Source organism: Protopterus annectens, chromosome 6.part0 (genome assembly GCF_019279795.1).
Source record: "Protopterus annectens isolate FY-2018-M chromosome 6.part0, PAN1.0, whole genome shotgun sequence".
NCBI classification, from domain to species: domain Eukaryota; kingdom Metazoa; phylum Chordata; order Ceratodontiformes; family Protopteridae; genus Protopterus; species Protopterus annectens.
This window is the reverse complement of record NC_056737.1, coordinates 413,915,679-413,942,568: the sequence shown is the minus strand read 5'-3', so window position 1 is coordinate 413,942,568 and position 26,890 is coordinate 413,915,679. Positions and strand designations below refer to the sequence as shown.

At 40.4% G+C, this 26,890-nt stretch overlaps 1 protein-coding gene across 1 annotated transcript in view; it reads right to left on the bottom strand.

Moving 5' to 3' along the window:
• RYR3 (ryanodine receptor 3) overlaps positions 1-26,890 on the bottom strand; it is a 3,250,282-nt gene that overhangs the window by 348,406 nt on the left and 2,874,986 nt on the right. The window contains exon 89 of the mRNA XM_044074157.1: positions 18,078-19,402. Within this exon, the coding sequence (XP_043930092.1) occupies positions 18,078-19,402 (1,325 nt within the window). The remainder of the gene's footprint in view (positions 1-18,077; positions 19,403-26,890) is intronic.

The window sequence follows — 26,890 nt, the reverse complement described above, 5'->3', positions numbered from 1 at the left end:
CCCACTATTAACTGGGAATCCTACATGGCACCAAATGTACATGCACAGAGATTCATGGATTTTGTAAACACAAACTCCCTGGACCAGATAGTCAATACACCAACCAGGGGTGCAACCATACTGGATCTGAACCTCACTAATATGGGAGACTGCTGCAATGCCTTCCCTGGTAAGGTCAGACCACAAAATGGTCTCCTTTGAAGTAAAAATAAAACCTGGATCCCCAGCTAAACCTGGAATATTCAGGAACTATTCTAAGATCAACCTCCTGCTATTAAATGAGAACCTGGCAAAATTTCAAACCCCATATAAACCTTGAGAACACTTCTGCCTATGTGGAACTGTTCACAGAAACCATGTATAAGCATGTTAATAGCTGCATAGAGGCAGCTGTTCCCACCAGAAGGAAGTGCAGAACTAACTCAAAAAACAAGCCACCCTGGTGGAATCACAAAATCAATAGGCTGCATAACAGGAGGAAGAAAATCATGGCAAAAATTAGGAGGTGCAGTACCTAGCAGGATAAAAGCACTCATCAAACTAAACAAATAACTCAGAGGACAAATAAAGTCTACCAAAGCTAAATTCGAGCTAAGTTTGGCCTTCCAGGCCAAGGACAACCACAAAGCATTCTTTAGCAGCTAAATCTGCAACCTCAAAGGCAGTATACAATTGTGTGCAGAGCTCATTGTAAATGGAGCCACCTATACTGAGCCAGAAGATATAGCAAACCACCTGGCTGATAAATTCAGCTCCAACTTTACTTCTCTCTGCCCCTCAACCTTCCCTCAGGAAATATCATCAAATATAACTTCCCCTACTATCACTAGGGAACAGGTCCTTAATGCTCTCTCTAAGACCTAGAACACTGCATCAATGGACCCTGACAATATCTGAGGATGCCTTCTAAATAGCATGAAACATGACCTATCAGGGACTCTGGAATTATTATTTAACTGTAGCCTCCAATCAGGCTTCTTGCCTCATGAATGGAGAAAGGCAACAGTCATCCCTCTGCACAAAGGTGGGCCATCTACAGATCCTGGAAACTACATACCCATAAGTCTCACTAGTCTTGTATGTAAAGCCATGGAAAGAATTATTATGGAGATGATCAATAGAGATATAGTAAGCCTCCAGATACTGGACCCAACCCAGTTTGGTTTTGTCAAGGGCAGATCATGCCTACTCAACCCGGTGGACTTCTTTGAGAAGGTCAGCAAAGCAATGGATGAGGACAAAATCATTCACACTGCCTACCTTGATCTGGCCAAGGCATTTGACACAATACCCCACTTGGGCATTGTTGACAAACTCAAGAAATTAGGTACAAACCCATATGTCACCCAGTGGATAGCTAACTGGCTCACAGACAGGACCCAAGAAGTTAGAATTGGGGAGTCCACCTCTACAAAGAGGCCATTCACAAGTGGAGTCCCTCAGGGATCAGTCCTTGGACCGCTCCTTTTTTGCATTTACTTCTCAGAAGTCAAGGCCAATGTCAATGGTCTCTGGCTGATTAATTTGCAGATGATTGCAAATTAGGGACTGTCATTGAATCTCACACTGGCACAAATGTTCTCCAAGAGGAACTGACACAGACAAACAACTGGTGTCAGAGCCCTGGACTAAAACTAAATGCCAAGAAATTCATAACAGTATTCTTTGTGAAGTCATCCATCCCTGGTAACTATCATATTGACAACACACCCCTTAGAGTTGACCCAGTAGTCAGGGACTTAGGGACACACATATATAGTACTCTAGCCTTTGATCATCACGTGTCTACAGTGGTGAAGAAATCATTCTATGTTGCACCACTTATAAACAAAGGTATGGCATCTAAGTCCAAGGAAGTCATTGTTCCACTGTATTCGGCATTCATCAGACCTATCATTGAGTACAATGCCCCCCTTGGTATGTACCTAACCAGGCATATCCAACAACTGGAACGTCCACAGAGGTTCCTCACTAAAAGAATACAGGGCATAAGTAATATGTCCTATGCAGACCACCTCAAGGCCCTATCCCTGTATTCTGTTTCCTACAGGATTTTGAGGGGAGATCTATGCCTGGCATACATGGCATTGTCAGACCCCACTCTGATGGAACTCCTACATATCCACAAAACAAACACCACCAGAATTACACATTCTAATGACTTAAACCTTGCCTGTGATATAACTAGGACCTGCTGAAGAGATAGGTATGTATCCCAGAGACTACCCCATCTAGGGAAGGGCTCCCCATCCAAGTGAAACAGAGTTCCTCCATAAACTAATTCAAGTGCAACTTAGACAATTGGATGGGAGTCATCCCTGGTTTGGCACCTATGTCTCTAATGGACACAGGTATTCTGTAAATGGTTCATCTCCCAGGCCCATGCTTACAGTTATTAAGGGTATCAGAACTTATCAGAGATTTGGGATGCATGCCTAGGCTTAAAAAGGCCCTTGTGGTCATTAGCCTAGTAAACACTTATGAACCTATGAAACTTTGGAAGCTGTCCAGCTGTTATATTCTTAGCAGGATATAACCCATAAAACTATTATAAAGATTTTGCCACATAGCACAATGACAAAAACCTCTTCATTTTATAATAAGTTCAGCATGACAGTGTAAGGATTAAAAAGAATGATGTACTACATACAACAGCTGAAATTCTAGAGATTAATGAATCAAAGTTCAAAACAGTCAACAGGTTAAAATGGATCAAGTACATTTATGTAAATTCCACTTAAGTGTAACAGTAGATGAACATAAAACACACAGTCTTATTGGCATTTATGCTGTAGTACTTTACTACTCTTTCTCTGGTAGTCTTCAAAGCTTCAGATTCCTCCCTCTGCATGTCTGTAGGTGTGAAGGACCAATCAGATGCCGGAGCAGGATAGTCTTTCACAGCCACAAACAGTAGGCCTCATTTTTTTACTACGGCCTAAAAGGAACAGCAGATGAAAATCACAAGATTAGCAAGGGCCTACTATTTCAAACCAAAGCTAAATGATACATACAACAAAAGCTGATTTACTAAAAAACAGCAGCAACCACTAACAATAAACTATGCACATACAACTGGAGGATAATGGGGGGGGGGGGGTTCTGCAAGTAAAGCAGTGTGTGTTCCATGAAGATCTACTGTTACAGGTAAGTGAAACCTATGCAACTGTACCATGTTCAACAAGCACACTGCCTTACTGGCATTTGGGAAGATTCCCAAAACTTTCTTAACCTAGGATGAGGAAGGATAAGGGTCCAGGAGTCCGCAGAGAATGACCTTAATGAAGCCTGCTCTGAATCTAGAAAAGACATCCAGTTTGTAGTGCTTTGTAAAAGGATGTATCAAGAACAAAGTTGTTAACTCTGGAATACTTTTTCATTCCACCCCTTTCCAAAATGCTAGTGAAGAGGAAAAGGCTCTAGTTGAGTGTATCTTTACCTTGCCTGGATTTGCCTTGCTATGGTGGGTGTAACAAAAAGCAATATCAATGGACAACCAACGTGCAATGGTTTGCTTAGAGACAATTTGGCCTTTCAATGCCCTGTAGAAGGAAATAAAATGCCTTTCAGCCTTTCTACAGGGCTTTGTCCTTTCAAGGTAGGATCAAAACTGCCAAAGCAAATCCAAGGTATGAAGTATTGTCAATTTTAAATATTATAGATCTGAGAGAACCCAGTGAGAAAATACACTGGTTGGTACTGTTTTTTTTTTAAAAACACCCAGAGCATTAAATGCAGATTACAACATATTACAACCCTATACCCATGGAAATCAGGAAAGTTGTCCCACCATGACAGCTGCTGCTCAGAATCTAGCCTTGCAGATGTCACAGCAATAAGCAAAACAGTTTTCCACATTAAGAACTTAAGATCAGTAACAGCTGCTGGTTCACAAAGTGGTAAGGTCATTTTTTTAAAAAACATAATACAGATCCCACAAAGGAGAAATTTGCTTGCAAGGGGTTCTCATATGCAATACTCCCTTTATAAACTGTTTTGCTAAAACAGAAGAAGAAGAAGAAGAAGAAGAAAAAGAAGAAAGGGGGAGTCAACCATCAGCATGCAAAGATGGCCACTAAATGTGCCTTAATGGATGCATTCACCAAGCCATCCTGAAGAAGCTCACACCAAAATTTAAAGATCAGAGGGAAATTAACCACAAGAGATCCCCTGTTTCCTTTTAGGCACCATCTAGAAAAAGTACAGTTTTGTACCTACCATAAATGTAGATGTTCGAAGATCCACATTGCTGCAGTCCTTACACTTGGGTAGTCCGCTGTCCTCGGTCGGCCCGACTATCAAAGTATAAGGCTGACGTCGGTCAAGGCGCATTTGACTGACATCAGGACGTCAGGGTACAAATGCGCATGACCGACATCATATCCTCAGTCTTTTCTTGCCCCAGATGTCAGAAGACCCTAGAAATAAAGGTCAAAACCAAAAGACAGCAAACCAACAACCAACCATCCTAGCACTAATAATATGTACAATATATACAATATACACCCTATTAACAACCCAACCCACACAACCGCCTCCAAGAGGGAAGGAGGAGGAATTGGACTGCAGCAATGTGGATCTTCAAACATCTACATTTATGGTAGGTACAAAACTGTACTATGTTCTTCATCTCACATTGCTGCAGTCCTTACACTTGGGTAGAATCCCAAAGCAGAGGTAAGGGTGGATGGCTAAACTATAAGGAAGCAGGAGCTGCCAAAATGCCCTGCAAAACAGCAGTGGCAAAACCAGCCCTGGATTTAGAGTAAAGTGGAAGGTGATAATGCCTAGAGAAAGTATGCACTGAACTCCAAGTAGCTGCCTCCAAAATATCCTTAGTTGCCACCCCTCAAAAGCTGTCAAGTGGCAGTAGCCCTAGTGGAATGAGGCCTAATCCCAGCTGGAATTTCCTTGCCATGATGGGAATAACAGAAAGCAATGCAAAACCCAATCCACTTAGAAATAGTTTGTTTTGACACAGGCTTGCCCTGAGAACTCAAAGCAAAAGAAACAAATAACTGCTGAGACTGCCTGAACCCTTAGTTCTGTCCAAATAATATCGCAACTGCCTGTGTACATCTAAAGTGTGCAAAATCTTCTCCCCTTTATTTTGGGGATTTGCATAAAAAGTAGGCAAATGAATAGTTTGGTTTAAAGCCACACTAGAAACCACTTTAGGCATAAAGGAAGGATTAGTGCGTAAAGATACCCTATCCTTATGGAAAATTAAGAAAGGCTCAACCGCCATAAGGGCCTGCAACTCAGAAACCCTTCTTGCAGAGGTAATAGCCAACAAAAAAGCAGTCTTCCATGATAAAAACTTTAACTCAGCAGTAGCTGCAGGCTCAAAAGGTTGTAGAGTGAGTTTCTCCAACACAAAATTGAGATCCCAAGCAGGCGTAGGAGCTCTTCGTGGGGGTCTTATATTCTTTGCCCCTCTAAGAAATTGCTTGAACAAAGGATGAGAAAACAATGGTGGGTCACAATCATAGTGAGCTGAAATTGCTGCAGCATGAACCTTAATAGAAGAGAAGGACAAACCTTTGTCCAGTAACTCAGTAAGATATTGAAGAGCCACACATAAATTAGGCTCGGAAATATCAAAATCCTTTGCTGCACTCCAAAATAAAAATCTCTTCCATTTATCTGCGTACACTTTCCTTGTACTAGGCCTTCTAGCTTCCAAAATAACATTCAAAACTTGCTGTGGAAGTGGAGGCCCACTACGGTTCAAAACAGAATATGCCAGGCTGTTAGGTGCAGCGAGTGAAGCTTGACATTGAGCAAATGACTGTCCTCCTGAGACAACAGGTGTGGAATCGAAGGTAAAGGCCATGGAAGCTTCCGTACCAGGCTTCTCAGTAATGGGTACCAATGCTGTCGAGGCCAATCTGGAGCTATCAAAATCATCCTTGGCTTGTCTTGTCTGGCCTTCAGTAGTACCTTTGGGAGGAGAGGCAGAGGTGGAAAGGCATACACATGAAGATTGCTCCAATTGAAAGAAAGAGCATCCACTTTCCAAGCTGTGGGATGAAACCTTTTTGTGCCAAACTTTGGCAGCTGGTGGTTCAGTGTAGAAGCGAACAGATCTATGTCTGGAGTTCCCCATGACACTGTCAATTTCTGAAATACATGAGGATCCAATTTCCACTCGTGGGGATCCATAATTTGTCTGCTCAACACGTCTGCTAAGGAGTTCTGTGCTCCTGGCAGAAACCTTGCCTGAAGATTTAGCTGTAAACTGAGAGCAGTCTCCCACAAAATCATTGCTTGCCTGCAGAGGGGATAAGAATGTGTTCCGCCTTGCTTGTTGATGTACCACATGACAGTTGTGTTGTCTGTTAGAATCAACACCTGCCCTGGAAGAAGTAAATCCTTGAAAGCTATTAATGCAAACTGGACTGCTAACATCTCTTTCAAGTTGATATGTAGATGCTGTAGTCTGGCAGGCCACTTGTCTTGTATCCACTTTCCATTCAGATGAGCTCTCCAAGCTATGTCTGAGGCATCTGTCGTTAGAATCTGACTCGCCTCTGGCCGGGTCACAGAGAGTCCCTTGTTTAGGTGACATTCCTGAGCCCACCACAAAAATTCCTTTTGAATGCAAGGTATTATTTGAATGACAGTGTCCAAATCCTGGCAGTGCTGTGTCCATACATTTTGAGATACCATTGCAGCTTCCTCATATGCAGTTTGGCATTGGGAAGCACCAGAATACAAGATGCCATGAACCCCAAGGCTTGAAGGACTGTCCTTGCAGTCAGCCTGGACAGATGAGACAACTGATGAAAGTAAAGGGAAAGATTCTTTTGTTTGTCCGGGGTCAAAAAGGCCATCTGGGATGCTGTATTCAGTCTCACACCCAGAAAGCACATGTCCTGAGAGGGTACTAGACTGGACTTTATTTCGTTCACAGAATACCCCAGGCATCTTAGCACTGCTATCACATAGTGTAAATGATGAAGAAGTTCGTCCTTTCCTTGAGCCAGAATCAGGCAATCGTCCAAGTAAGGATAAATCTGTATACCTTTTAACCTGAGGAAAGCTATCACTGGAGCCAGAACTTTCGTGAACACTCTGGGCGCAGTAGATAAGCCAAAGGGCAATGCAAAGAACTGATAATGAGAATTCCCAGCTCGAAAACGCAGATACTTCCTGCAACTCAGTCTGATAGGAACATGAAGATAAGCCTCCTTGAGATCTAAAGTCACCATCCAATGATCTTTGCCCAGCAGAGGTAAAAGCTGCTGTAACGTCAACATTTTGAACTTGGGAATGTCCAGATAAGTGTTGAGGATAGATAGGTCCAAAATTGGTCTCCACGTGTTCCCTTTCTTTGGTACTAGGAACAGGCGAGAATAAAATCCTAGGCCCACCTCTGGCATAGGGACTGGCTGAATGGCCCCTATTTGGAGTAACAGAGAAATTTGCTTGTGAGCCTCTATTCTTTGTGGAGGAGGAACGTCTGGCATGCCTTTGAAAGGAGGCAAGGTATGGAAATAAAACCTGTAACCGTGGTGTATGATATCCAATACCCATCTGTCTTGGGTAATTAAACTCCAATTTTCTTTGAAAAGTGCCAACCTTCCTCCCAAAGGTGCTGCCAGACGAGAAGGCTCTGGCAGCTGAAAAGGTAGGTCATTGGGTCTGTTTACGAAAGGACTGACCCCTGCCCTCACCCGAAGACTGTGCAGGAGAACTCCCTGTCCTAGGCCTGAAAGAGCCCTGAGCTCTGCCCCTACCACGTCTAGCTCTACCCCTAGACTGGGAATCATAAGAAGGATACGTCCACCCTTTAGCAGGCCAATTTCTACTAAACTTTGGAGGCTGAACCTGCAAAAAATCTTTAACAGTCTGCATAGACTTAGCCTTGTCTTCCATTTTCTTTAAAACAGACTCAACAGGAGAACCAAACAACACATCAGATTGTACAGGAGCATCTAAAATCCTTGTTTTAACATGGTCAGATAAATTCTGATCCCTCAGCCAGGCGTGCCTGCGAATAACTGACCCAGTAGCAGCCACCCTAGACGAGGCCTGTACAGCATCAAAACCACATTGCAAAGAATGCTTACCCACCTGTTCAGAAACATGTACTAAATCTTGCAACTCTTTACAATCAATACCTTCCGCCAGAGCATCAACCTTAGACTTCAATTGTGAAAGGAGATAATTTTGGTATTTCAACATGTGAAACTGGCAATTCAAGGCCCTCATAGCTAGAGTGGAGGAAGTATAAACTTTCTTTCCCCATCTATGCAAAGCCCTGGCCTCTCTATCAGAAGGAACCGGATTCTTGACCACAGAAGCCTTAACACCTTTAGGCCCCTGACTAACAGTTTCTGGGTCCGCCCTAGGACTCTTAAAAAGATACTTATGAGCTTCAGGCACCCTGTAATACCTATCCGGTTTAACAGGAGCAGGAGGCAAAGAATCAGGATTAAGAGAAGCCTCTGAAAAAACATCTTCTACCACATCCAAAACAGGAGGTATAGCCAAAGGCCTATGCTGGGGTAAAAACAAAAATTCCCTAAGCCTTTTCCTGGAATCAGAGAAGTCCTGACCTTCCCACTTAAAATGTTCCCTCATGGAATGAAGAGTTTCCGAAAATGAAAAATCCTCAGGAGGAGAAGCAGAAGGAGTAGAATCATCAACCTCAGAATCAGAATAAGGAGAATACTCCTGCAAGTCTTCAGCCGAAGACTCTGAAACATCCGAAGCCTGCTCAAAACTCCCTAACTCAGGCTCCACCCTAGGCGTCTTATCAGGAGGGGGCAAGGAACCCCTAATCAAAGTAATCAAATCTTCTGCCATTTTAAGCATATGCTTCTTGGGCACAGTTCCAGAAGAACTAGGGGTGACACCAACTGAAGCTAAACCTGGCCTGCCCCTGGGAGAAGCCTTGGAAACAGAAGGAGAGGGCCTAACCACCCTAGGAAGAGAGGGTAGTATAGTAGCCTGAGAAGCCCCTTCAGCCTGACCTGCCTCCTGAGAGGCCACATCCTGCAACAACAAAGTCTCTCCCTGGGAACCCAAAGAAACCTCCGGTGGAACCACCGGCTCCACCGACACCTCTAAAGAACCGGCGTCCGGTACGGACGGTTCTTCTAGCCTAGGCTTAATAGCTTTGTCCTTGCGCTTCTTCGAGGAAGCGGGCGTCGGAGCATCCGACGGCATTTTATAATTGCACCGCTTCCCGAAGACTAACCTGGCACAATCTAACCTTCTCTTTATAGTGCGTTTATTGAATCTAGCACAAGAGCGGCACCCAACAACGTCGTGCTCAGGCCCTAAACAAGGAATACACAAAGTATGGTAATCTCTATGCGGTATTTGTTTCCCACAAGAAATACAATTATTCAGTTTTTCTGACATCCGGTAAACCACTGAGGCAAGAAAAAACTAAAATATTCCCCAACGGGGTACTTAGCCAACTTTGAGTCGGTCTGAAACTCCGGAATCGAAAAATTTCAGAACGCCAACCGGCACTTGCAAAGCTGCTTCTGCATCGGACCATGCGGCAAAAAAGACTGAGGATATGACGTCGGTCATGCGCATTTGTACCCTGACGTCCTGATGTCAGTCAAATGCGCCTTGACCGACGTCAGCCTTATTACTTTGATAGTCGGGCCGACCGAGGACAGCGGACTACCCAAGTGTAAGGACTGCAGCAATGTGAGATGAAGAACATCCCCGTCCATTATCAAAATATAAAATTTTCTAGTAGCAGGATTTCTGGTCTCCTTTAACACCTGCTGCACTTTCTGAAAAAACAAATGCCTGAACAGAGTTAAGACTGAATCATCCAGGCTGTCCATTTGAATTTTCTCCAAATCAGGCTCACCAGACACCCCGAAGACTGTGAACAGAAACAGACTGTGTTGAAGTCTGAGGTAATTGCCCTTGGCTAATACCATTAAAAGGGTGAACCAAGATTGCCTAGGCAAAAGGAAGTCACCACAATGAACTTTGGCATTTCTTACTGAACCTTCAGAACTGACTTGGTAATCAGTGTGAAGGGTGGAATGCAAGCTGAAACATTCCCATAAAAGGAAACAAGAATGCATTTGTCCTCCAAGCATGGCTGCAAGCATATCCGGAAGAGAATGTCAAAAGTTGTCTGTTTTGAAAGGAGGTTATAAATCTATTTGAGGCATTACTCACAACTGGACTAGATCCTGGAACATCACTTCCTTGAGTTTTCAATTACATGGATCTCTCTAGGATCTGCAAAGTCTGTCTGCTACAACATACTGCTCTGACAGGAAGAAAGATGCCTGAAGAATCTGAGAATACAAAGAAGCCAATTCCCTAGATTATACATGTGGGCTGGTACTCTTAATAATGCTGAGGTACCATGTGGTGGTAGTGAAGACTGAAACCACCATAGAGGGAGCACTGGTGGTGAAAGATTTTCAAGGCGAGAACCACTGGCAGTAACTCCAGGTATAGATATGCTTCCATGCATCCTTGGGCCCCCAAATGGCTAGCACTTTTCTCCCCATCAGCACAGCTCCCCAAACGAACTGAAATAAATCTATCAGAGAAGATATCACTAGCCACAGAGGCGAGCCAGTAAGTCTTAGAAAAAATACTTAACTGTTTTGTCTACTACTAAAATTATGTCTGAAGACAGGCAGCAACAGCAAGTGGAATTCCATGGAATGAAGGTGATGAGTCCAACAATGTCAGACATAACAAATAATTTTTCTCCTGAACAAAAAGGCCCATGGTAACAGGAGAATCAAGGACATGTTCTGTCCAAGTATTACTAAGGATTCTCTGTCAAGGCAGCTTTCGTTTTGGAGAATCCAAAAAGCATTGTCCGGTAAAACATGATGTTGACTTCAGAAAGACAAGCCTTATTAAGTGGGAGTTAACTAGGCAGCCCACAAAAAAGATCAGTCTTTACGAAGGTGCCAAACACAATTTCCAAAGGTTCAACTTGAACTCAAGCTATGAGAGGAAGGTAGAGAGCTTCTCTAATGATTTCAAGCACCTGGAAGACAACTCTGAAGGAATTCACAAGTCGTCCAAATATGGAAAAGAAACAATAAGTGGCGAGAGTCCAACATTGGGCTACTATCAGAACAAGACATAGGTAAACACTAGCCCAAAGGGTGAACCTAAAATCAACAGTGCAGACCATCCACCACAAATCTTAGAAAAATGAAGGTTCCAGCACTAGTATCCATGGAAGCTTTAACTGAGGAATAAGTAAAATGTGGAGAAGGCAATTTCTCATTTTGTTCCAAAGGAAGGACAAGTTAAACTACTTGGGAAACCAGCATTTGCCAGAGAAAAGGAGGAAAAGTAGGAACTAATAAATTCAGGTCTGGTGGGTGACAGAGTACTCCTATAATGGAGGCAACTGATATTAACACTGCTACCAGTAACCATTGATAACTCAGTTGAGCATCCATTTGTCAATAACCAGTGATGATCAGGCCCCTTTGCTGAGAGCTAACTATAGAGATGAGGCATCTGAAGGGGATTTGAGAAAGACAGATGCCGCATCTTGATATAATTACAGGTAAGAAGGGTGATATACTTTTATAGTAAAAGAAACCCTCTTGTTAGGCATGGCCTGAGGACTAGACCTGCCATTAACTTCAGGTAACTTGGTTTAGTTTGGCAGGGACCTATGTTTGGAAAATTGCCACAATTAACTCAGTTTGTAGGAGGAAAACTAGGAATAATAAAACATTTTCAACCATACTGCCGCCGCTACCTCTGTCATCCTAATGATCAAGGATATGAGTAGTTGCTGAACAAGAAACACACACTCAGACTCAAGTGGTGCATTCGTAATCTCAGGTATACACTTATCAAAAAGAATCTGACTGCCTTAGCAAGCAAACTTCTGATACTACCACTGACAATGCTCCAGTTCCAGGAGTAGAATCAGCCTCTTCCAAGTAACTTTTTGCAACATATTTTGAGAAAAATGAAAACAAAAGCTTTGACATAGATTCTTTGCTCAGGAGGTAATGAAGCAGCAATAAAACTAAAGTATACAAATCCCTCAACACATACCAACCTCTACAAAACTGTAATAAAAATATTTTAACAGCTATCATACTGGACAGAGCCAGCTTGCTCCCTTAAGATGCTAGGTAATTGCCTAGCATACCTGAAGGGACTGGATTTGAGGAAGATATGGGTCATTAATGCCTATAATAACTGTACACAATCTGCATCAGGAACATCCTTATCAATTTTGTGTGCTTTCTTGTCAATTAGAAAGATTATACTAAGTGTACATGTAGTCTAAATTTTGTAGTAACCTTTATGAGTCCCCCCTCAATATTTAAGGCTAGAAGAAAATCAGTAGGAAAACTAAAACTAGGAGGAAGAAAGTGTGAGTTATGCTTGTGTTGTCTATTCACTCAGAACTGTGTACACTCAGTGTAGGCGTTAATGAATCTCAGGGCAAGTCTTTTTACTATAGGAAGTTGCTAAAATATAGAAGCAGCGAACCCAGACAATGGGGCTTAGTGGCCAAACCTATATAGACACACCTTAAAAATTTTCCAAGAGCAGACTTTCATAAAAAATCTCCTATAATGCTGGGATCAGTAGAAGAAAGGTCTGCATGACCAGTGTCCAAAAGATCAAATACCCAGCTAAGACCGGGAACAGTCAAACAGACTGGCACCGGATCCCCAATAAAAACAGTATTCAAGGAAGATAGAATGGTGGTGGAAGCACTGGTGTTGTTCTCAACCCAGGTATACAACCCCAGTATGCACCCAATAATCAACTTCCCATGCAATAGGAAAACAGTCAGAGACTTCTGCTTAAGAACCATGTAGGAATTAAATCTATTAAATCTCCCTTTTTTGCATATTCTACATTAGTGGGTAAATCCCCTGGAGAAGATGTATCAATTCAGGCAACTGAATCTGCACTCCTGACTTTCCCTGCATCTAAAGAGTTTGATAATCCCATACCTTAACCAAGCATGGTACTTCCCTTGACTGACCCTCGTGCGATGCACAGTTGTGGTATCTTACCTCATACCAGAGGACCTGGGGGTAAAAGAAGGCGAGTGGTCTAATAACCTGCCTATGGCTGAATCTACTCAGGGTGACAAGCCATAGGGTGAGGCATATTTTGTGATTTATTAGTATGACCTTTATGTGCATATGCGGTAGAGGATGGGGTGGGGGCATCATATCAGAGTCCATCAAGTCTTGGGACAAACTTCTAGCCAGATCAATATCAAATACTGGCTTCACAGTTAGCTCATTAAACAAATGGAAAACATACTCATCATCAACAACCCCCTTTTTCCCATTTTTTTCTACATGCAGTTGGGGTGCTGTGTTAACTCTCACTATCTCTCTCTATTCAATGCCACTTACGCCTGACTGTCTCAGACCTTCTCTCACACAATCCATCCACCTCTTTGCTGGATGCCATTGTTTCCTCTTATCTTTTTCCTGTCTGTCCCAAATCTTCTTCACCAGATTGTCTTCTGCTTTTCTGCATATGTAGACAAGCCACCATAATCTGTTGTCTTTCACCTTTTCTGCAACTGGAGCTACTTTGGTTTTTGCTCTTATGTCCTTATTTCTTCATCTGTCCTACCTACAGTGTGCATCCTACCACCCATCTTAAGCACCTCATCTCCATCACCTCTGACTTTACTGCCCAGGTTTCTGTACCATACAATAGTACTGGTTGCACCACTGTTTTGTACACCTTACGTTTCAGCTTCTTTGGCATTCTTCTGTCACATACTATACATGACACTATGTGCCAGTTGGCTGCAGCCCCTCTGATTCTATCTTTGACCTCCTTATTCAGACTTCCTTTCTCCTCAACCACCCCACCGAGATACTTGAAGCTGTTAACCTGTACCACTATATTCCCTTCAATCTCAATTCTCAGCTTCCACTGAACTCCACCACTTGTTGCCATTACAGCTGTCTTATCTGTACTCAATTTCATTCCATGTGCCTTCAGTTTTACATTCTATTACTGCATATTTTGCTGAAGATCTTGTTCATAGTCTGCTTATAATGCCACATCATCTGTGTACAGCAACTTTGGTGATCTGTCCCCTCCGACTTGTTTACTAGTGTAGTCCATCACCATTGAGAACAGCAGTGAGCTCAGAGATGAACCCTGCACACCCACTTCCACTGGGAACTCCTCTGTGAGAATTAACACTGTTCATACTTGAGTCATTGGATCCTTGTACATAGCGTGCACTAATTCTACCAATGTTTCTGGGACTTCAAACCACCACAGGACTGCCCAAATCAGCTTTCTTGTGACCTTGTCATATGCTTTCTTCAAGTCTAGGAATGCTCAGCTGAACTCTTTCCTTATCTCTAGCGTCTTCTCAACTATCTGTCTCACTGCAAAAATTAAGACAGTTGTGCTGCATCCTGATCTGAACTGCTCATCTCCGATCTTACTTTCTGCTACTCTGCTTACTAGTTTATCAATCACCCTCTCTAGAACTTTCATGCAATGTGAAAAGAGTTTCATCACAACTGTGGGCAGTACAAAGATAATATCCCCTTTGTTCTCTGGCACTAGTATGCTTATTCTCCACTCATCTGGGATATGTCTTTCTCTCCATATTGCTGTAAGTTCCCTCAGCAGACATTTTCCCCCCATCCCACACAGCATCTTTATCATATCTCCTGTGACCTCAACTGAGCCTGCTACTTTCCCTGGCTTCATTTTCCTTAGTGCCATTTTTACTTCTTCTGTTGTGGGCTCCTCCTCTTCTCTCATCATAGGGCAATACAGCTTCTGTGGAGTTTTCTTCTTACAGAAGCTTCTGGAAGTACTTCTTCCATCGGTCGTTGATGTCTTGTGGACTGGTGAGCAGGTTGCAAATTGTTGCTCACATCTCTTAGGAAGGGTGTCTGATTATCTTCTTTATCTTTCTGTCTTGCCCTGCAATCTGTTATAGTCTCTTTGTGCCAGCTACTGACTTACTATCCAGAAGCTGGTAAAGTGCCTCTGATGGCTTGTTTTTTGTTACAGCAACTGCTCCCTTAGCCTCTTTGTTAGCCAACCAGTATGCCTTCCTAGCATGATCAGTCTTTTCTATCTCACACTTTTTCTTGCACTTCTTTTTTTTTTATGACTTCCTGGACTTCTACATTCAACCACCAGCTTTCTTTATGTACCTTATTTACATACCTGGCTCGGACGCATATCTATTCTGCAGTCCTCCTACATGCAGTTTTGAGGCACTGCCATTCTTGTTCAACTGTACCTATTTCCTCCTCTTCTTGAAGTGCTACAGCCCTGAGAAATTCATTGAACTGTTGTGATTTCTCTCTAGTCAACTTCCAGGTCTTCAGCCTGGTCTCTGTTGACCTTAGAGCCTTCTCTGACCACTGCTTGCAGCTGACTGTTGAAACCAATGGTTTATGCTGTGGGCCGACCGTTTCACTTGGGATGACTTTGTATTCACTGATTCCATCCCAGTGGCCTTTTTTCTAGGAAGAAATCTACCCGAGTTGCATGTTGGCCATTCTTGTATGTGATATTGCTACTGCTTCTCTTCCTGAATCATGTGTTGGCCACTATCATGTAGAAGTTTAGAATGGCTTCTCCTTCTTTATTCCTGTTTTCACACCCATGTGGACCTAAACAGTCTTCATATCCTGTTCTGTCTGTTGCAATATGTGCACTTGAGTCACCCATTACTCATGTTGTCCTGCTTTATGTAGTAGGTACTGTAACTGCTGTCTGAATGTACTCTTCTTCTCAGTATCACAACCTTGCTGTTGGGCATAGGCTGAGATTATGAATACTGTTCTATCATTACTCTGGATCCAAAGCCAACTGGATTTGCTGCACTGCCCTTCCAGCTTGTCTTCTAGATACAGAGGATGTCTAGCTTCCTCCTTATCATTATGTCATCCACTTCCAAGCTGCATCCCATCTGTGAGCCTACAATGAGTGTAACAACAATTCTTAGTACATGTTTAGCAGGTTGAGTGGTTTTACATCCAGCTTTTGCGCAACAGAGCTATCCCAGGTAACCCAAGCTGGGCAACTGAACACTGGCCGACCAGTAGCTTATTGATCAGGGCTGCTGGGTTTTATGGTGGGCACACACTGGCCAACAGGTGCACCTGCACTCCTCCCACCATTAAACATGAGTCTATGGCATAGGTCGGAGTAGGTTTGGTCTTCAACCAACTAATCATCAGCAAATTCCCATACCCATTTGGTGATATTAGTCAACATGACTGAATAACCTGGAGCCATATTTTTACACCACCGAGGGGGTGGCCTTGCCACAGCACGAAGTCTGTGATCCATGTTCTCCTATCATGAGGATAATGTGCACTACAGTAAATGCCCAAAGAGGTTGGTTTATATAACTCTTCCTCCTATAGAGCACCATGTAGAGTCTGTGCTGCTGCTCATAATTCCATTCTTTTGGTGAGTTTGAGATGGAAACGCTCAACATGTTTTTCAGAGGAAGGAAGAGCCCCACAGAGATACTGGGAGAACAAGCAAACTCCAAACAAGCAATTGGTCAGAGGTCAGGATTGAACCTTGCACCTTGTGCATGGGAGGCAAAGATAAACACAATTCACACTATTTTCTCTTAAAATAGTAAATTAAAGTCTATTACAGGGATACTATTCTGAATACTGCAGTAAGCAAAATGACAGTAATTTCAGTAAACCAGCATAAAGAGGAAATACATGTCTCAAATGTTCACAAAATTAAGAAATAAAGGCTAGAAACAACCCAGAAATTATATACACAGTATAACATAGTCTTACATAAGGGATTAGTAATGAACTTAATAAAAATTCTTATAAGACATGTTCTGCAAATAAAATAGTGCCAATAAATGTCCCAAAATACTCCAAATTTAAATAAGAAAAGCTAGAAACAGCCCAAAAATAATAAAGCCAGCATAAAATAATCTTAGGCAAGCAATTAAGCATAAACTTAATAAAATTTCCTGTCAAAAAAATCACAAATAAAAAGGTGCCAACACTGAGATTACAAAAAATCATTTAAAACACAGTTAAATTAATTCATTTACCTCTTAATATTTACCTCATAATACAAAGATATGAAAAAAAGAGATTCAAAATAATACCTTAAATCAATGGAAATAACAACTGTGATTTACTCAAGATTATGACAGCACAAGACAATGGCAGAACTGGAATAAAATGGCCCCAGTCCAGAAGTCTGTCAAGCATCCACAGAACACCACCAAACACTTGACTGTTAAAAGGAAATAAAGTGTTGCAAAGATGCACTTTTTTTCTACTTCTTAAAGAAACACACACATAAAATTCTATACATTACAGGCACTGATAGAAACGGTAGAGGGAGGAATAAAATAACCCAGAGGGTTTCTTATCTCAGCTCTGAAGACAAAAAAGCCAGAATAGGAAGTCTTTTTAGATACTCAACTCTTCCAGTAGCACTAGAAAAACATGAGGGCTTCTGTCTGTGACTGTGAAGGGCTATTCTACCCCAGCAGCTGATTGGTCCTTCACTCCCACAGACATTCACACTGAGGAATCTGAAGCTTTGAGATATTGCCAGAGAAAGGGCAGTAGGGTACTATACTCTGAATGCCTATAAGGCAGTACGTTTGCTGAACATCTGCTTTTATAACACAGATGATTAGCATCAAAGGATGCTGTTTATGATTTAATAATGTGTAATGTAATTTACTATATGGCAGGATCTTGTTACAGAATTATTCACTTTTACAAAAAAAATGAATAAATAAAAATAACACAATAAAAAAAGTGTTTAAAGCATAAGAATGTAATTCAGTTAATGTAGTTAGACAACTCTGTATTCCATGTAGCTGGATACAATCAGACCATGGCCTACTGACTCACACCAGCAGGGCAATCTAGAAGAATTCATATGATGTTACTTGATAATATCAGTTGTGGGATACTTTACTAATGTGCACATAAACTTCTATTTCACTAAGTGTGCCAACAGAACATTTTCTTGATTCTTTTACTGGCTGATGAATCCTAACATTAAAGATGATATTCCTAAAAACTACTGAGACTAATTATCAAGCACCTGAAAAAAATGTTTACCTGTGCTTTCTTCTTTTTACGTACAGCACCTTCAATGGTGGTTGGAGCATCTGAGCCAGTTATTTCTGACACATCACCAAGGCCAGGTTCAGTTCCATGCTTTGAGCCTTCTTTCTTTGGAGTAATACCAAATATATCTGGAACCTCTAGGTCTCCTTTCTCACTTTTAACTAACTGCACAAGTTCAGCCGAAGCAATGTTTTCTCTAATGTCTACCTTCTCTGCCTCAACAATATCATCATGAATGCCAAACTGTGTGGGATCTGGCATGTCTCCTAGAATTTTAGTCACTTTGATATTTTTGGCACCTTCAACTAAGCCTCCTCCAAAGACAGTGTTCCAAATAACTTGGAAGAGACCCCACACTACCCCAAACAGAAGGTGGAATAGTCCTATAAATAACATCCAGAAGAAAGAGAAAAACATTTTCACCATATCTTTCAAGGACATTTTCTTTACTTTCCTATACTGTTTTCGAATATTTTTAAAAGTGAATAGTTTCCAGAAGTGTGCAAAGTTCTTTTTAACAGCTGCACAGGCAATAGAAAATGCCGATGCTGATTCCAAGGATTGCTCCTCCTCCTCTTCCTCCTCATCTGTTTCTTTTGCATAAGAAAGTTCTTCCTCTTCTTCCTCTTCCTCTATCCTTTCTGTTGCCTCTGATTCAGAGATCTGGGAGGCTAGCTGCATTTCAAAAATTGTATCCTCACAAAAGTTTACAAAAAGCTCCATTTTTTCTGCCTCTCCCCCTTCGTTTACCACATCAAATATAAACTGCCTTTTGGACTCCTTGACTTGAGGCTTCTCCCACTGTGTTCTGCTAGATTCAGTAATTTCAAAGTACACTCTTTCAATGCGCTTAGCACTGCCCATTATTTCGATACGTCCCAAGTATGGCTCAAAGTAACTAAGAACACTCTCAGCAAGTTCCAAAAATGAGTGGAGGCGTGAATCATGAGGCATATGCTCCGACAGATTTGTTAACAGAACTGCAACATTAAAGCCGATGTCTTTGGCTGGCTCATGGAATCTCTGCTCAAACTCTTCATAGTTAAACATATCATTTTCATCAGCTTGTGTACACGACAGCAGGAACTCAATTTCTGATTGTGTATATTGTTTCTGGCTTTCCATGGCTTTCTGAAATTCTTTCTTGGAAATGACTCCCTTCCCATCTGGGTCATATTCCTTAAAGGTGTCTGAGTTTATTAGGTCCTTCAGTTTAAGAAACATGTCAAAGAACTTCAGTATCATTTCCACATTACTAGAAGATTCAACTAGTGTGTCCACCATTTGTTTTCCGATGGTGCCATTTACAACATTGCCTGTGAAAGGAAATTAGAGAAAAATAGTCAATGCAATTGTTCATTAATACAATGACTGCAAGCATCCATTAATGCAACAGACATTTTTTTTTAAACCATTACTGTATTTTCCTTATTTAACTAATTTATTCCATTGTGGCTTTGGGAGGTTTTATTAGTATTGCTTATCATATTGGTAACAAGAATATCCTACAGACAAAATCAGGGCAAATCAAAACAGAATAAACAAATGCAATTATCTCCTGAATTGCAAATGCTAATAAATAATGTATGATAAACTGTTTTCTCTGTTAAATTGTCTCTATAAAAGTGTTGCTAATGTCTCAGAACTCATGTTATTTTTTTATTCTAAACTATCTACAAACTATTTTTATTATAAAAATTATAACATCAAGTAGCGCAAAAAAAAACAAAACAAAAAAAACAACAAATAACCACATAATCACAGCTGCTTTATCTGTTATATGTTTTGACAATTTTCAAAGTGTTATGTAATTTATTGTCAGGTATCTGGCTTTTAAATATTAATGAAAATATGGACATAACAAATGTTTTCTTAAATGGCAATATAAACAGAAATAAATATCTTAAGAAAAAAAGATGGAGCACATACAGCATCAGTAGCAATTTTTTCAGTCATGTCATGCTATGTCAATTATTATTGTATAAGTGTAGAGATCAACTCTCTAAAAGCTACCTCAATATATGACATTAAAGTGAGTTTCAGAAAAGTTTGTTCTGTGTTTGAATACTTGTGGTCTTAAGCAACCTCAGAGTTGAAAAAAAAAACATTTGCATGTTTTTGTGTTATTTTGTGGTGTATAATGATAATTGTTCAGTGAGTTGTAAGGCAGAAGTTCTGTTCACTAAAATACCATGTAAGAGTAACAAATAAATAATTTTTTTGTGTTCCACTTAAATATGGAAATAATGCATATCTCACAGACAATGATCCAGATAATGAATAACTTCTGTAGTGTAAATAAGACATCATCACCTGCATTTGTATCTGCTACAACATGAATTTGACCTGATGTAGAATGTTTTCAGCTTCTTGAGTTTTAAATAAAGATATAGAAAAATATGTTTATTTTTATTAAATGGGTATCCAAACAACACTGAACATTATCTCAAATGTCACACATTAAAGCAGTGTGATAGTTACAGTATAATCATTATTATAATATAATCTTTCACATGCAGTTGTATCATTTTTTTGACCGACTTGGTTTATGCAATTATATTGAAAACATAGAAATGATGCATAGTCTACAAAACTTAAACTAGCATTGAATACATCTAAAATCAAACATGGTATATACAAAATAGCAGTTTTGCCTCCATGATGCAAGCTTTTACTTGATACCATGTGATTTAAAATGTTTCATTTCTGAAACAAGTAAATATGGAGAGCTTTCATATTTTCACAAATAATCATAATGGTAAAAGTTAACACCTCATGAAGACTACCTGTTAGATACTCACAGACATGCAAGCAGATATGCACACACACGCACACACACACACACAAACACACACACACACACACACGCAGCCAATTCAGTTTTTGCTTATTTGGTTATTGGGACAGGATCATTCTCTTCTAAGATGTAGTTTTATTCCTTATTTGTCTACTTAATGATTTGTGAATGCTAAAATGTCAAATGGAATGTTCCCAATAAAGAGGAAGTCTAACAGTTGCAAGAATATACTTAACATCTACAGGCACATTGCTTTTGTAGGTATTACAGTGAGAAACAGAAGAGAAAACTGAAACTGACATAAAAAACACCTGAACTGCTTTTCTTATTTGGGTTTATCATTTGTGTAATTTAAAACTAAGTTGACTGAAAAAGTGAAAAGATAACTGATTTACTAAATGTCACACAATGTATAAATGCTGCAGCATCTGCACCTTCTTCTGCTCATTTCTTAAACCACGTCTCTAATATCTGATACCAGAGACACTTAATGGCAAATAATGAGGAGATGGGTATTGTTACTAGGCTAGTAGAATTTATTAAGGATATCAGGTAAGGCAATTGTGTTTACTAAAATGATATTTGATAAGATTACAGTACAATATAGTCTTGAATTATATTTATGTATTTCCTTTTCTAGGAGGCTGGTGTCATTGTATAAATACTACAACATTATAATTATGTCATTACAGCATAGTCCAAGTGACTAATTACTGGATATAGTCAAGGCTCTAGGTTTAACTTAATGTGTTTCAAGAAAAGGAAACATTGTTCTTTGCAAAATGTTTGTTTGTGTCTTTCGGCTTTTTCTGGTTAGGGGTCGCCACAGCGGAACTCCAGTCCACTAATGATTGGCAGTAGATTTTTACATGCTGGCTTGCCGGGCCTAATGCACAACCTTCAACGAAGGAACGCCCATTCACGCATATATGTTTATGAATTCCATCACATATTAGAAGCACAGAGTTTTTACAGTGATGTGCTCAAAGCTGAGTTTTCTTACAAAGTGAAAACCTGCAGTGACCTAACAAGCTGTACACATAACTTGTTAATTATATCTGCCTAGATGTGTCATAACCAGCTATTATTATCTTTCTCCTGTGGCTTCAGCATATGTAATATATGTTATGACATAACAAACATGATGTACTGCAATACACTTGAAGAGAGTGAACTCTTTGTTGTGTCCAGCTGTGCACAAATACAGAGTTCGTCAAAACACAAATTGGTCATAGTAAGTTATTACATTTTTTTATTGCCGATTTTTACTCTGGGCTACCACTGAAGAAAGACCATACCAAGTGAAAACATTCTGTTCAGCAAACGTTTTGTGATGGTTTGAGCACAGCTATCCCTGAGATTCACTAATGCTTACACTAAGTGAACACTACTTGTACACCATTCTGAGTGAACAGACAGCACAAGCATAACTCACACCCTCTTACTTCTAATTATAATTTTCCTACTCATTTTGTTGCAGCCTTAAATACTGACGTTTCCTAAAAGTTACTACAAAGTGTATACTACATGTACACTTACTGTAATCTTTCTGAGTGACTAGAAAGCACAGGAATGTTCTGGAATACACAGTGGGTACACTTGGGTCTATATTCAGCCATCGAATGGAACTAGTGTTCATTTAGTAAACATGCATTTCATCGACGGAGAAAGTAACTAGTTGGCCACCACTTCCCCATCTGTCCTTTTTCCCACTGTAGTGCGGTCTCGGATTTGGTATGGGGGGGGTTTGAAATACTGTGATGGGGCACATGGGGAGCGGAAGCAAACACTTGCTGTAGGTGTTAATGAATCTAGCCTATTACAATCATTAAAGAAACACCATTACAGCATTGCAAAAGAATAACAATAGGTTTTGCATCAACATGCATTTTATGAATAAGAAATATAAAACTCTGGTGTCTGGCATTACTGACTGACTGTAATCCTTTGTGATTTAAAAGAAAATAATGTTTTATGATGTACAGCGCAAAAATATGAGGCAAAATCAGGGACATTCTACAAAAATGAGTGATAGTTGAGAGGTATGAGTGTAGTGCAATGCTTTGTTCTTAACCACATGGTCCTTTGAGCCATGCAACAATAGCATCTTTCAGTAAACCTAATCAAAGTGGCATTTCTGAGGGTCTGTAGCAGGTCCTGTCTAATACTTTGCTTAGGTAGCCTTTCATGCCTTCTGAGCACAGAGTGCATGCCTCTGCAAGCAAACAGTTACTCACCATTACAATTACAGCCTTTAATGCATACCACAATAGTGTTTATTTGGGAGTTTGCAACATTTTTATTATTTACAATCAAATTAGCAATAATCCCCTGTCTATTTGCTTTCAAATACATTAGTGTCTTTCATTGCCTATGCTGTCTGCGATGCATACTTAAAGGGTATAAAACAGTAAGCAATTCATTTTGATGTGGCTTAAACAAACTTCCCTAACCTATTGAGCACATGACACTTAATAAGGCTGTAATAAAAACAAATTTACAGCTCCAAATGAATATATTTTGACATGGTTGTTCTCTCATTTCCATGGACCTGCATCTTAAGTTAGGAAGCATGACATGCAGAATCAGCATTTTAAGCTTAACATACATTTCACAAAAACATGCAAATATAATGAGAAAAGATTATCAGTGATCCAGCGAGTCTCAAGAATGCAACAAGTCAATGTGTTGTAACCTTTCATAACTTCCATCCAAACTTCAGACTTAGCATCTTTACTCCTTCCCATCTATTGTTTTTTCCATCTCTGACAGTCCCCTAACTTTGACAGTTTACTTTGAACAACAGTAAGGTTTTCTATGACATATTCTGATGAAGAGAAAAATTTGTGACAGAATTATATTTCTTCTTTCACTTGCAATGTTACTTTGTCAGAAAGTCATTTATCTTCAGTTGAGAAACATGATGTCATACAGTCTATTATCCACATAAGAAGGGATATCTGATCACTGAGTTTCTTTGGCAATACTTAAAGGCTACAATGTCCTAAGACAAAAAGAAGTCTAGATGTGGGTTGCTTTAAGCCTAGTATGGTGATGTTGCTATGTCCTAATGAAAGGAGAAAAGGTTTCTGATTACAGGTAGCTTCAAACAGCTTTTGAAATTTTATGTTGTCATGAGAACAGCAACATTCAACATAAATACGGGCTGCTTATATTTCCCAGATATGGAATAAATGGACATTTTGTTATTGTGTGTCTAAGTGGTACTTTGTGCTCAACAATCAATGCTGTCATTCTTTCCTCTGCAACAAGAAGCACCGTTTTATGTATCTTTCTGCAAAGCTTATTGCATTTTATAACTCTTCTTTCACATAGTTTTCCATAAAGGAGGATTAGAATTAATTAACACCAGTATACATATGTGGGAATTTGGTAGTGGTGCTGCGGTAGCATTGTCGCCTCACAGCAAGACGTTGTCCCATTCGATTCTCGGCTAGAGCGTCTTCTGTGTGGAGACATGCATGAATGAACGTGCCTTTGTTGAAGGTTGTGCGTCAGGGCTGCTAACTCGGCACGTAAAAATCCACTACCAAACATTAGCGGACCGGAGTTCCGCTGTGGCGACCCCTGACCAGGATAAGCCGAAAGACACAACAATAACACAACATACATATGTGGGAATTTCCTTAAATGGAAAAATGCATTCATTATGGAACACACTGCTATAATTCATTTATTCTGGAGAAAACAAATATGCTTTGGATAGGTGAGAGCTGTAATCCTTGAAACTATGATTGCTGATCTCAAATGGGCAATAATTCTTGAAATAAAGTTGTCAAAAACTTTACAACTTTGCTTTTGTAGTTTAAAATAGTGCTTTCAAAAAAAGCCTTTTCTATGACTTTCATGGCCTAAGCTTGTACAATGCTTCAGGCACTATAAGACTAGGACAGGGAAGGACAGAATGAACAAATGGCATCACTGTGCCCATTCTGAGGGAAGGAAGCAGTGGTTCCATTTGGGTAACTGCCATCATGCAAGCAGAGATTTGCGTGCTACAAAATAACCAGGACTTTTGATATGTGCTTGGTAAATGCATGCCATTGATGGCAACCCTCGTAACATTCATAGAAACATAAACATTCACAGGGTGGGCACAGTACACCCCACAATGTTCAAACACCTAGGATTGGATTAAGACTTCATTAGGAAAGTTCTCAATGCTAGGACTCCATCCATCTAGAGTGTAAAACACCTCCAGTTTTTTTTTTTTTTTAATTACAATAATGTTTTAAGCATAACAACTCTGGAAGGAATAGTATTGAACATGTTTTCCAGGAGGAAAAATGTTGGATCTATGTCGAAAATAAGAAGTTATGTACTCACCATAATGTTCTATGTTTGTTGTCCATAATCTCGCCTTCATTCTTGCTGGTTGGGTTCCCCGACTAGGCCTATTACTAAAGCTTGAGAGCTACCACTGGCTCGAGGATATACCCTATCCCATCATGCTTAAGGAAGATTATCCAGATCTTGTTTGCAGACTACTAACATATTTTGAAATCATATACAAAATCCCAATGGTAATAGTTATTAGCCTATGTCTCATGAGACAAGAAGGGAAGCAGAGAACACAACTCATAACCAATAAAATTTCCTCTCGATCAAGAGAAGGTTGGGGGAAGGAGGGTGGGATGCAAGAATGAAGGTGAGATTATGGACAACAAACATGGAACGTTATGGTGAGTACATAACATCTTAAATGTTATGTTGTCCCATCTCACCTTCATTCTTGCTGGTTGGGACAGCATCCCTAGCAACTTCTTTCTTGGGTGGCTCAAGGGAATAAACTCTTCAGAACAGTGGAACCAAAAGAGGCCCTGTTCCAGGAGGCCAGATCTACTTTATAATGAGTGATAATGGTGTGAGATTTGACCCATGTGACTGCAGCACAGATTAACTCCATAGGTAATCTGACCTGAAAGGCAGCCGAAGTTGACATAGCTCTTGTTGAGTGGCCTCTAATCTTTCCAGGAAGTTTTTATGCTGGGAATTATATGCGTAAGTAACAGTGTCAGTAAGCCATTTTGACAAGGTAACTTTTGATATTGGTGCACTTTTTCTTTTATCTGAGAAGGAGACGAATAACTGGTCAGATTTTCTAAATTCCTTTGTATTATGCAAGTAGAAGCATAACTGCATGTGAACATCCAGTTGGTGTAGCTTATATTCTGCCTTGTTGCCATAGTTTGGAAAGAAAACAGGCAGGTCAATGGACTGATTCAAATTGGTCTCAGAATATACTTTGGGAAGGAATGAAGGATTTGTTCTAAGAGAGACTCTTTCTTTGCGAAAAACTAAATAGGGAGGGCATATAGACAGAGCTTGAAGTTCTGAAACCCTCCTAGCTGAAGTAATGGCTATCAAAAAGACTGTTTGCCAGGTTAGAAATTTTAGTTAGCAAGTGGAAGCTGGTTCTTATGGTGGAAGAATCAGAGAAGTCATTACCAAATTGAGGTCCCAAGGAGGTGGTGGTTCCCTTATAGTTTCATAGGTGTGTACTAGGCTAATGGTCCTGGGACCTTTACAAGCCTAGCCATAGGATTACCCTGGCATCATATCACCCGACCTTAGTTCCCAGTGCCTCTGTCGAGTAGAGCCACTGAAGTTATTCCTGGGGTGCATTTTCTATTTCCCATCCACTCATCAAGATTTCCCTTGAAGAGGGTCAGCAAGGTGCTCTGCTTGACATGTATGGGAAGTCTATTCCAAAGCATGGGCAGTCTCTGAGTTATGAACCTGTCCCTCCAGTATGTTCAGTTGATTGTGGTAATGAGGTTGAGGTCACTGGAGCATGTGGTGTGGAGGGATTGGGATTTCTTTAGATGTAGCATTTCTAACAGAGCTGTGTCAGACATGGCTTTGTAAGTCAAGCAGAGATTGCCTTTAAGTATCTAAGAATCACCATCCACATAAAAGAAAGGTCATCCCTGTCTCTATTCAAGTGCAAGTTGGATCTATGGATGGGTAATAGAAAATTTACCCC